Raw genomic sequence first — 12,692 nt, 5'->3', positions numbered from 1 at the left:
TCTCTCTATAAATATCTGACGTAATAAATTCAAATCATAGTGTCTGTATTTGTTGTAAAGTTTGACTTCGAAGAACGAGTCAGCAGCTTCAATTTTGAAGACATCCTGAAATCTCACATTTTATTGGACCACTGGTTGAGCTTGTCTGTCACAAGAACATACATCAGTATCTGTAATTAACACTGCTTTGTTTTAAAATGATGAATTCACTGCACAAGAAGTGTTGTCATTATGGGTAGACATCTGCTGTAGAAAGGAAATTTCACCACCTCTGGTTTTGAGCAGAGAAACAAAGGAACACTGAGGAAGCATCTCGTTGTGGTGTTCAGCCAGAAGGTCCAAGACAGATGATAAGATGCGACTTAATCTTCAAGACAAAGTTCAATTTAACTGATTCCATTCAAAACTACACTGACGTTATTGCCACTGTAGGCACTACAGACTGATCGAAAGCCTTCTTTTTAACCTGGAACTTAATGAAAGGGAGAATTATAAACCTGGAGAAAGACTTTCTGGATGACTACTATTCATTATTGATTATTTAACCAGTGCACCATTACTTAGAGCTCATCAATACAGGCTCAGTCTGACCCAAACAAACAAAACAAAAAAAAAAAAAAAAAAAAAAAAAAAAGCATAACAAGTAAATAAATACATGTCACAGACATTCATGAACAAATACAACAAATCATGAACAGCAAAGATTTTCTTTTAAAACAAATGTGTTATAACACAGGAGTGTGATCCCAGATGTTTAATGTCTGTCAAAATAAGGCTTTTCTATGTGTGAAACAGTAAACTCACGTCAGTTTTTGTATTGTTAATGAAGAACATCTTGTTTGCTCAAACTAATGTCAGTGTAGTCATTACCCAAGTATTTATTAAGGTAGGTAAGACTAACAGCTACAATTTACTTTTTTTTTTTAAACCCATTTTTTGTTTTTAAGTGCACCACACACTGACGGTGTCATTTTACACCCGACTGACTGCAGAACAACTTCAGCTTAACCTTTAAGTAAAACAAAGCTTGTGTGTTGCTCTCAAATGCTGGGTGATATCCATGCCCCGTGTTTGAAACATGTTTTATAATGAGGCAGTCAAAGTGATGGAGGGAAAAAAAAAATAAAAACAAAAAAATCTGCAGACAAAATGATAATCACTATCTTTGGTGGTTTTGCCATTGTCCACTTAACTTCTCGCACCTTAAAATTATACAACAAATCTTGATTTTTTTAAATTTTATTTCTATAGAGGGAGACAGAAAATAATTGGCAAATTTGTGGTTGGCAATATTCTCAAAGAACTCAGAGGACGAAGATGTTGCGAGGCCTACCAACTACTTGTTTTTATTGTGCCAAAAGTTTAACTCACAAAAAGAAAAAAGTTGAACACAACAACTAAATGGGTCTGTGTGTCGGGAGTTTAAAGATTCCTGTAAACACAGATTTTAGTCAGACTCGCTGCCACAAACAGAAAAAAAAAGGTTAATAATCAATTAAGGCATCGACACAACCAGAGCTGTGCATTTCACCAGAGTAAAAAAAAAAAAAGAAAAAAGGAACAAAGTATATGTACACAGGTATAATTATAAGTGCTACTCCTTGTGTTCCACTGGCTAGATCTTAGGCAACAGGGGAAAACAACAACAAAAAAACAAAAACGGAACTGGGACCACGACTGGCTTTTCTTGCTCCATGAAGTACAAGAGGGGTTTGTGCTAAGGCAAGGAGTTTTGACTTTGTCAGGTAACATCCTGAGGGAAAACTCTTGGCCCATGCCAAAGCAATTGGGGTGTAACAATTTACATAAAAGAAGGGAAATAAGGACACAAGAGGCTTGAGGCTGACATTGAGGGAGGTGTCAGGGAGTCTCGCCATCGGGGCTGAAGTAGTACCTGACCGGAGGACCAGGGAGGTCCTCATCTCCATCTGCCTCGGGAGCAAATGACACAGTAAGGTCTACGTAGCGGCGGTCCACTGATGGCTTGATTAGTTTATGCATCCTGTGAAAAATCAGAGGCAAAGATAGACGAATAAATGCACTGTGAACATTTCAGCAAATTGAAAAAACAAAACAAAAAAACAACGATGTAATGAGCACATGTACAGGCACACACCTGGAAGTTTAGACCAGGAAAACACTATGTAGGCAGTGTGAGGGAAGTGTGAGTGTCTCTGCTTTAATCTCTTGTTTAAGAGTATCCACCCTCCCGATTCTGATGTGCCCTTAAGCAACACATTCATTGCCTACTCCCTTCAAAAACACTTATTATAAAAAGAAAGACGAAATAAGGAAAAGTTTGGAGGAAAACACATACGTCAATTTGAGCCTCTTGGAGTGTCCAGGCATCACAGGCACATAGAGCATCTTTACACCGTGGACGACCATAGTGGGTTCAATTCCATACTTTTCCTGTAAATAACAAAACAGCTCATTAACGAAAATATTCTCTGCAACAACAAGAATCTGAGGAAGAATACAATAATCTAACAGCTGCAAATCACTGGATAATGGGAGTAAATGCTTCATACCCTGACAGCATTCATGAAGTCAGAGAGAGTGAAGTCCTCGTGGCCAAAGACAGTCCAGCAGTCCCAGATGGTGTAGTAGATGTTGTTCCTGGAAGAGATGCAATGGAGCTGTTACTACATGACATTATAATAATAACAACATGGTAAATGTAATTTCCCCATGGATGCTGTGATAGTGCAACAGTAAGTGGTCACTAAGAGTGCAGGACTTGAAAGTTTCAGTACACAGAATCCAAAAACAGCAACATCTTCTTACAGAACAGTCCACTGGAAGTCGGAACTTCATAGCATCAGTTAAAAATCTGAGATCCCCTTATTTCACAAGAGGTCACTGCTGTGAATGGATCTGCATATTTGGCACAGACATTTACTCCGGATACAACTCTCCGAACCCTTCTTCCAGGCATTAGCACCGCACTGTCTTATGACTCCGTGAGGCTGGATTTGCGTTTCCCACTGGGATCTTTCGCGTGTGAGGCGAACATGTTAACAACTAAACCATGGAGCCACAACTGAGCTCATCATTGACTCAGGAGACACAAATGCCTTAGGAGGAGTTTCGGGAAGCGCATCCGGCATATTAAATTTTTTTTAAAAAAAAGTGACATGAAACGTGTAGAGCAACGCACTGTGGCGACCTCTTGTGCTGCATCACAATGTCTGGATGAAATCGTAATTTGTCGAAAGTCCCATTATTCTGTGGAGGTGTGATAAAGCGTGAATATGATGAGTGTACCTGATGAGTGTCTGTTTGACTGCAGCAGGCTCGGTAAGAACGACTACAGGAATGGCCAAGTTAAAGAAGCAGTTTTTGTGCGATTCAAACCCGAAGCCTCCAACCACCTTGATCAACTCCAGCGCCACCTGAGTGCATCACATTAATACACAAGGTTACCATACCATTAAATCAACATTTTAAAAACATATTGTACACCTTATTCTTCAATCAAAACATAACCTAATGGATGATGAGCATTATCTGCTGGATGCAATCCTTAAAAACCACACGAGTATCTCAAGGTCTGTGCTCACCAAACCAGCCACTGCAGCTGTTGCCGTGGCAATGGCGGGGATTATCTTCCCAGCAATGCGTTTGGTCTTAAGTCTGTCAGCTGGCTCAATGGAGTACATGATGGCTCTGAGAGAGGATGCTGATGCGACAAAGTCCATGTGACCGTTGCTGTCATCATCCTTTTCAAACTGAAGTGGACTCATCCGTAACCGTTCTGCACAATTTACAGGACACACACTCCAATCGTTAATCACAAATGTAACACTCCAGCTTTCACGTTTTCAATTTGTCAGTCAGCTTGTGTCTCCTTCAGACGTAAAAAAAAAGAAAAAGGATATGTTGAGTATTTGCATACCTGGTGTGACCCTGTCAGTAGCAATAGCCTGCTCCAAATGAGTGATGGCGTCCCTTTCCTCTTCACTGCTTAGAGGCATCTTTATCTGATCAGGCTTCCTTGCCGTCTCATCTGTTTCTATGCACTGGTAGGGACGGAGTCACATCAAAAAGATTAGGGTGGTTTGTTTTCTGGTTTTGTTTTGTTTTTTGTTTTTGTTTTGGGGGGGGGGGGGGGGGGGGGGGCTTGTTTGAAAGTGTAAAGTTCAGATCAACAGAACAGCTTACTTTTTCTGAGGGCCTGTACTCTGGAATCTTGACATCTGCAAGAATCCTGGTAATAGCCTCTTCAGAAAGATCCTGAAAAACACAATCGCACAGTCAGTAAGTCATTACGTATGTGTGTTGTGTATGTGTGCGATTAGATTTAAATGCTTGCCACCCACCCTTTCTGAATAAGGGATGTTATAAATCCCTGCGAAGAGCCGGGCAGTGCTCACAATGAAAGCAAAGTGCCTGATGGGAACAGAGGAGAGTTTAAAAGTGAATATCTGAGTATATTTAGCTTATCGGTTAGCAGAAGGGCATACTTACAAAGAGTCTTTCAAGTCAAATTCAAGAGGTGTTGGTGGTCTTTTTGGAGACTGCCAAAACAAACCTGAGGAATTGGGAGATTTTTCACTAAATACTTTTACGTGCCATTTATGAATTAGCTATACCCGTTAATTTGCTTGATAACTTGATTCTGGTTTCCATCTGATTATTTAACACTTACTTCCATCTTTTAACCTTGTGTCCAGGGGGAAAGAGTGCAGCAGCTGTAGGGCCTACATGAAAACAGCAGTAAAGTGAAAAAACCGAAAAGAAAAAAAACAAACAAAAACCAAACAAAACATAATCGTAAACCACACAGCCCCTTCGATAGGAATGTGTATTTTCATTACCTTTCTCTTGAAATATTTCTCAAATTTCAGACGAGCAACAGCAACGCATTGTTCCCACTGAGTGGGCTGTCTGCTCAGCAGCTTCATGACCTGGAATGACCCTTCCAGACTTTCCCCTGCCTGCATCCTCTACACAGACAAACACACACAATCAAAGTTGTTTTTATTGATTAAACAGCTGCACTGCTGGGGTGATTTTCATCAGTGAAAACTGCACTTGTGCTTTACCTGCAGCACCACCTCAGCCGAGGAATGGGTCTGCCAGAACGAGTTGTACATGGAGGGCTTGTGGACAAAGGCACTCTCAAACTAGAAAGCCAAAAATTTAAAAAATAAAAATTAGGAAGTACACTCAGACTTTCAAAACAATAATTTGCAGTGTGGAAAAAGAATACTGTTGGGTCTTTCAGCTGCCTGACCTTATCTCTGGCCCACTGGATGGTGTGCTCTATAACAGAAGGGAAAGACTTGAGAGTGCAGAATGGGATCTCCTCTTCTGGGGGGTCCCTCTGGGAGGCAGAAGAAAAGCGATTTTAGGTTGGTGACGGGACTGCACATGTCCAGCACAGAAAACCAATAACATGAGCCTCTTCCACAGACTCACATGGCTATTGTAAGACTCTGTCAAGTTTGGCACAATGATTTCGGTGTGCCCTTTAGTTCCCATGGTGCCAGAGTCTAGGAGAGGCCTCTGATTGGATACACAGCGGCTGAAAATACATAAGTTACAAAAAAGGAAAAACTCTTTTTAAATGACAACAAATACTTTATTAAACTGCAACTTCTAGATTCATGTCATGACAATGGTAATCATGAGGTCAGGGGTCACAATAATCACACATGGATTCTGCTTCACTTTGGTTCATTGAACATCGAATACTGAAGTGAATGAAGTGAAGCTGTTCATCGTTACAATGTCTTCACCAACCTGTCCACATATCTCCGTGCCTCTACGTTGTCCAGCGCAGTGACCACTATGTTTAATGAAGAGTAGAATGAGTCATTGTAGATGTTCTCAGTAGCCGGACACACCTTGTTGAGGTGAGCTTCCACCTGTAGGTCTGGGTTTATATCATGAGTAGCCTCTGCTGCTGTGGTACTTTTGGGTTTCTAAAGCAGAGAGGAAACAGACGGCTTAAATGCAGCAATGCGCTGACCAAGCCCGAGCCTGACCGGTGCAGAAATGCACGTCTATTCACCTGTATATGATGTGGCCTGAAGAGAAACTGCCTGTTGAGGTTAGACTTTTCTATGAGGTCTGGGTCTGTGATGCACACCTGAGAAGTTAAATATGCAAATGAAATTCCAGTAAACTTTTCACAGTGAGGTAAAACTTAGGTAAATGCATAAAGAATAAATACCCACCTCCCCTGAGCTCTTGGCCAATCCAATTCCAAGCAGGGCGAAGTTTTTCAGCATCTCACAGCCTATTGCTCCACAGCCAACCTATAAAATAATTTATTTTGGGGTAAACTAGCATGATTCAATAAAAACCTTAAACACATTGAGAACTTCTAAATCTTACCATAAAGACCCTTAGCTTGTGTAGTTGTAAACACAGTGAGTCACCAATGCAAGCTCGTAATCCATCATATCGATCACCCCTAGGGGAAAACTCCTCAGCAGAAAGAGGCTGAAGTGGCTTGACTACCTCAATAGCGTCAAGATAAAACTAAAAATGCGATAAAACAAAACAAAACAAAACTGGATAATAAAACATTTTCTTTCAGGGTTGGAAAACGGCTTACAGTGAGCTATAAAACCACAGCTTCAAATTTAGTGACCTACCCATTGCTGCAGGGGTGCAAACTTCCCTGTGATGGCCTTAAGAACTTCCTGACTGGCTAAACCTCCAACAGCTGCTGCTAATGGAGGGAGAGCACCCCTTGCTGTCCTTGAAAGGCAGCGTACTAGCTCAGTATTCACAGAAGCCTGGGAGGAAGGAGTCACAGAGGAGAGGAAAAGAGAGTATAATGTTATCACACCAGTGTGCATGCAGTCATTTGTCATTGAGTGGCTGCCTTTGCAGTGATGAAATGTGGAAAACAGTAAAGCTCACTTTGCTCTTGAGAGCTGCATTCACTTCCTCAGTCAGCTTTAGTAAAACCTCAGCATCCTGTAAACACCTGATGACATCAAAGAAAAGGCGCTCTTCAGTGCTTAGCAATCATATCGCACAGAGAAAGCAGAGCACAACATTAGACTGGAGGGTAAAAAGTACTGATCTGATATGGAAATTTTACTTACCCAGTGTTAGGAAGTCTACTGTGCTGCTCCTGGAAGGTGTCCAGTGCCAACATGCCAGCATGGATTTGAAGTGGGGCCTGAGAAGCAGATTTAAAACAGGAATGAAGAAATCGGCTTCTTAAACTCAAAGAAAAACAGGCATTTGTGAACTTGGCTAAGAAACACTGGGTCTACGTTAGTTTAACCTGTTTTGTAAACCTAGTTAAACATCAATGTGAAAGAAAGGGTATCTCTGCTCTGTACATGTTTCTATTGTTTAAACGTGAAGGCAGTATGTTTAAGCATGTGGGATACTGTCAGGAGAACCAACTGTGTAGCAAGAGAGCCATGGGAAAGTTTTGATCAGTTTCTAACTCACACTGTTCTTAGCCATGTGAGTCACGAAGCTGCAATAAAACGATGTTTAAATGTCACACTATTCCCCTCTGTAGGATATAAGTTTCTACCTAGTTTCCTCTTACCTCTGGTTTACTGAAGTCCGGAGTCAGGACCCGAGGTTCACACAGCTGTCGCTCTAATGTTTCCTGAAATAAATATTGTGAGTTATTGTTAGCATACACACAAGTGATGGTCATTTAAACATATCTGCATGTTTTTAAATCATAACTGGACAACACTGTTAATATGAAAACTAGTCTACTTACAAATCTGTACATTTTAGGGGTTTTCACCATGACAAAGAAACCTCCATGTGTGTATGGTTGTAGCTGAGATGTGTCTCCTATTGCAAAGCTGTGAGAAGAAAGGACTATAACCACACACACACACACACACACACACACACACACACACACACACACACACACACACACACACACACACACACACACACACACTTAATTAATATGAACATACATATAGAAAACAAGTCACCAAAGACATTGCCAGATACATTTTTGCATTTGCGTCCAGCAAAATAAATAAAAACACCAGTTTGAGTTTGTACAAATAATAACAATAATCTTGGAGACGCCGCTGTTATGCATTACAGTAATAAAATTGTAACCATAGTACCTGAAACCTGCCGAGATGTGCCGTTGAGCTCCACCATGCCACCGACCTCTCTGAAAACAACACTCTGCCCTGTCTGTAGGCCGTGGGGTTGGTTGTCCATGCAGGTTACCATCCCAGGATTATCCTAAAACAGTTTGCAGAAAAGTTCACCCAAAGTTCGCTCATTTACTGACTAAGCAGAAGATTAACAGGCAAACTTTACTGCAAATTGTAGGTGTTGAATTTTTTGAAGAAAAGCTGGAACAATTTATTTATCTGTCATTTTTTATTTTTTGTGGGGTGTGGTCGGGGGGAATACCTGAGTGATACTTTGAATGAAAACCTCCTTGGGCTCCTCTCCTGTGGGGTCGAACACCTCAAACTCTTCTCCAAAATCACAAAACACTCGTGCACAGATACCGTACACGTCACAGCTGATGAACTGAAGCAATACACACGCAACAGTTTTGGTTAATATTTACCCATCTGTGAGCTCTCGCAGTGCAACTGTAATGCATAAGCACAACAAGGAGAGCAGACTTACTCTGATAGGGGGTTGTTGTGAGTGGCAGAACTCATTTACTCTCTTCTGTAGGCTCAATCTGGCCTCAGTCAAAATCACACACTAGAGGAGGAAGCAGAGCAGACACTAAACATTACCTGGAGTCCATAGCAGACTATGCGGTAGAGAAGAAAAGCAGTTACGTACAAGCATTTTATTTTAAATTGAATGCCAGTTGGTGGCCAAATACATGATCGATATAAAAACGAGATCAACCCTTCGCGACTTGCTGTGCCGTTATGAAATGCCGACCTTCAGGTTCAACATCCCTTCAGACCAGGGGAGAAACATAACTAGAACATCTGTAAGAGGCAGCTGTGAAGTGAATCACACTGCTGGAGTAGCTTCATGAGTTTTATTGACATTCAGAAATGTTTCTCTATGATGAAATCTTTCTATTGGAAACTCTTGTTAAGCCACATTGGTCTTCAGGGAAGGGGCGGGTGTCTTCATACTTCTCTACACCTCATATTTTTAATCACTAGGGGGTTTCTGAGGGCGTGGGAGCAACCTATTAAAAAAAATGTCTGTCCTACTAACCATGGGTTAGCTTACAACCCGGAGTCTGAAAGGTAATGACTTACCTGGTACCTTCTGAGAAAACCGAGATCAGTGTTGTCGTCAAGAGCAGAGAAAGACATGTCAACGTGGACATAAGGGTTCAACTCTGCAACGTGAGGGCACACTGCCTCCACCCTGTGGGAGAAACACAAGGGAGTGGGTAAACATGAGAAAGTATCTGAGTTAGGATGCACCAGTCTCAATGTTTATACCACCTATCACTCTGATACCTACTCAGAGCTGTATCAGGTACGCACTGGTCAATCACAATTATATTCAGTTAAACTGAACTAAAATGTTATTCTTTATTTGGTACATACTAACAAGAAAGGATCGTCACTTTGGTGGCTTTCACTGTTTGTGACCTAATTGTGATTTAACAGAAACCAAACAGTGATCAGCTGAGCTGATGACAACAGCAGACAATGGTGCTGTCCCTGTCAGTGTCACCATTTCTGTATCGATGTGTAGTTTACACAATTACGGACTGCACTAATCAAGTTGTGCAGTTGTAAAGTTTTTACAACTGCACAACTTGATTAGTGCAGTCCGTAATTATCTTGTGCAAGCAAGGAGGGTATGGTTAAACAGACATACACAGTAACAAAGGGGAGCAGCAATAGCTTAAATGTATCAATTCAATTTAAGCACAGACCAAGATGAAAGGAAACAAGTTCAAATTAATTAGGTTTTGATCTTGTTATTTTGTCATTTTAATAATGACTGTTTCACATAAAAAGAGAATGGTTTGCAATGTATTTATTCAGCAATATTATCAGCCCGCTCCTTTAAGGCATCTTCATGAGGAATGAATAAGCTACACTGGTGCATGCCTATTTAAGAGCGTAAGGAGAGTCCTGCCCGTGGGGTTCATTACCTCCTCCTCTGGCTCAAAACATCCTCTTTGCGGATAAAGAAGTTGGAGCCAAGATCCCAGGTCTCACACTGTTTTGTGTCATGAAGCGTGACTGCCTGTACATACAGAGGACAAACAGGACAATAGGTTCGAACAATTATGACTACAAGACCTTTGGACTTGCAAGATGCTGAGAATGACACATTGCTGTAATATTAAGAGAGCGCGCCTACCTTTACACCAGCCAGGACAATATTTTTTGCTGCGAAACCAAACCCAAAAGATTTAGAGTCATGTTAGAGTTCCTTGCATGGCTCATACAAACACCAAACCATTAAATATTGCCTACCTATCTCTACTCCCATTCCTCCCATTCCACTGAGAAAGACTGAGGACTGGGCCATCTGGTGCATGGCACTGTCTCCAAGCACATATCGCTGGCGGCTAAAGAGTGAGAGAGAGATGAAGAGTCACTGTGAAGGAATGTGCTAGAAGGACGAATGGAAACACCACGAACAATAACGGCGCTGGTTGTAATATAAACCATTAAAAAGGCAAATTATAAGGATGGTGAGGCTTGCCTGTAAAGAGAGTCGTCAATCTCCATCGAGTCTGTAGCCATGGTGGGAGGGGAAGGGGGGGAGAGCAAGTGCCTCAAAGATAGAGATGCTTCCTGTTAAAAATATAAATAGAGTAATTAACCTTGTCTGATTGAGCGATATAGATTTAAAACCAACGCCCTGCTGTTAATGAGCCGCACAGCTAACTAACTGTTGATGCCAGTTAGCTGTCAGCAACATGGTTGACCCCACCAAGCTGAGCTGACCTGAACTGAATTAACCAAGCGGCTTAAAAAAAGCCCGACATTAAAGGGGTTAATACACGTGCCTTAATAAAGCTAGATGACTTATGAAGTTGCCGAAGCTCAACGCTAGCGGCTACAGCTAGCTAATGCTGCTGCCCGGTGCCGGTTACGGAGACACTTCTCATAAACTCATTAAAAGTGGCGACACAAACACGAGGCTACAAATAACTCCAGGGAGTAGACAAATGTTTAAGGAATAGTTGTTTCTATCAAGCAATATGTAAACACTGCTATAAATGTACTTAAAATTAGTCAGAATATCACACGCAGGTACCTGTCAGTAAGCCCAGCGAGCTGCAGCGAATGAATGGCTGTGACTGGTTAAAAAACTTGGAGTGTTTCCGGGTTAACGCACTCACGTGGCCAACGTCAACCAATCATTTCACGGAAACTTCTAGGACTATATTTGTGAATAAACGTTACTTATTTTGTGTTGTTGATAAAATAACACACATTTATGATGATTTACTAGATTTCGGGTGACATTTTTCTAAAGAATAAAATTTCACCATTTTGTTTTCAGAGGTGTAATCTTGAGTTACCACCCATTTCTTTTTGCTTGCTTTTTAAAAAACCTAACACTGATCCATGACTCATTCAATAGCTAAAAGGCACCAAATTCAAGGATCTAAACGTAACAGACAACTTAGAAAAATACCAATTTTAAATGGAATCTTTAGACACTTTGTTACAAGCAGAACCCCCCCCCCCCCCCCCCCCCCCCCTTCTCCCCCACAAAAACACAGGATTTATTTGCTGAAAACTTGGCATATCTGAACATGTTGTGCAGTGTGTCTTTAATAATATTGAAGAAACTGAGAAGTGGGAAAAAAAACAAAATAAGTAAATTAAATTAACAATTTTTAAAAAAATAAAACAGGTAAAGCATCTAACAAATATCTGACACAGGTCCTGGGAGATGCTTCTGACTCTTGATTTAATAAATCTACTGTTCACTGTTTCAGTGGCTGTTAAGAAGCCAGTCTAGTATTTACTGTCATATTCCCATATATCATTGTGATGTTGTTTATTCTATTACTCTTGTTCTCTTCTGCTTGCTTTCTTTTTTCTTTCTCAGCAGGTGATCCAGGTGATTGATATATGCATTTTTTTTTCGCTGCCCGTTCTGTTGGTTTTTGTCTTTTGCCCTTCTCCCCCGTCCCTCTTCTCAGCTGTTTCTCTTTCCCTCTTTCTTTCTCCCCTTCTTTCCCCCAGTCAAGTCTGTCCCGTATTCAGTAAGTGAAAATAAAATAAACAATAAAAGGTGAATCAAATGGACCATTACGGCAAGGCTGGGATGGTCAGTTTGGTAAAGTAAATCCGTTGGGCATCTTTCTTTGCCTTTAGACAACAATTCTGATGGCAAAAGAGCCAAACGGGACAGGCAAAAAAAAAGAAAAAAGAAAAAAAAAGAAGCCAGTCTTAAGGAGGGGAAGCAGGGAGAAAAGCTCATCAGTATGTGCAGAAGAGGTCGGAAGAGAGGTAGAACAGTTAGTGTCTAAGTCAGTGTTTACAAATTATAAGTGATGGTCTGTAAAACACAGTGGAGACTCTGTCATGGTTTCAATCTGCACTTCAGACAGTTGTGTTGGGGATTTTGTCAAAACAAATTGAATTATCAACACACATTTTGAACAACTACCAACAGAAAAGCTCATGATTGGCAATGGCTAATGCAGTAAAAGCATACCTGGTTAGAAAAACACACACTATCAGTCATGGACTGGCCTCCTCAGAGTCCGGACCACAACATTACCGAAGCAGTGTGGGATCATGTTGACAGAGAAG

At 41.1% G+C, this 12,692-nt stretch overlaps 1 protein-coding gene across 1 annotated transcript; it reads right to left on the bottom strand.

The window, feature by feature from the left end:
• Positions 1-110: 110 nt before the first annotated feature.
• On the bottom strand, positions 111-11,222 carry uba6 (ubiquitin like modifier activating enzyme 6). Its single transcript, XM_080880233.1, has 32 exons — positions 11,179-11,222; positions 10,621-10,712; positions 10,389-10,483; positions 10,273-10,301; positions 10,061-10,155; positions 9,207-9,318; positions 8,605-8,685; positions 8,380-8,502; positions 8,082-8,205; positions 7,712-7,815; positions 7,529-7,591; positions 7,068-7,144; positions 6,880-6,946; positions 6,609-6,752; positions 6,346-6,492; positions 6,186-6,266; positions 6,020-6,097; positions 5,749-5,930; positions 5,425-5,530; positions 5,240-5,329; positions 5,049-5,129; positions 4,821-4,949; positions 4,652-4,703; positions 4,471-4,534; positions 4,323-4,392; positions 4,165-4,236; positions 3,899-4,022; positions 3,564-3,757; positions 3,268-3,395; positions 2,532-2,619; positions 2,318-2,412; positions 111-2,002 (listed from the first exon to the last, which is right to left on the bottom strand). Exons 2-32 carry the CDS (start codon positions 10,659-10,661, stop codon positions 1,861-1,863), a joined length of 3,078 nt encoding a protein of 1,025 aa, XP_080736359.1. The 5' UTR covers positions 10,662-10,712; positions 11,179-11,222; the 3' UTR covers positions 111-1,860.
• Between the last annotated feature and the right edge of the window lie 1,470 nt (positions 11,223-12,692).

Source organism: Rhamphochromis sp. 'chilingali' (genome assembly GCF_963969265.1).
Source record: "Rhamphochromis sp. 'chilingali' genome assembly, chromosome: 4".
Classification (NCBI taxonomy): domain Eukaryota; kingdom Metazoa; phylum Chordata; class Actinopteri; order Cichliformes; family Cichlidae; genus Rhamphochromis; species Rhamphochromis sp. 'chilingali'.
Note: the sequence above shows the minus strand (reverse complement) of the source record. Positions and strands in the feature narration are given on the sequence as shown.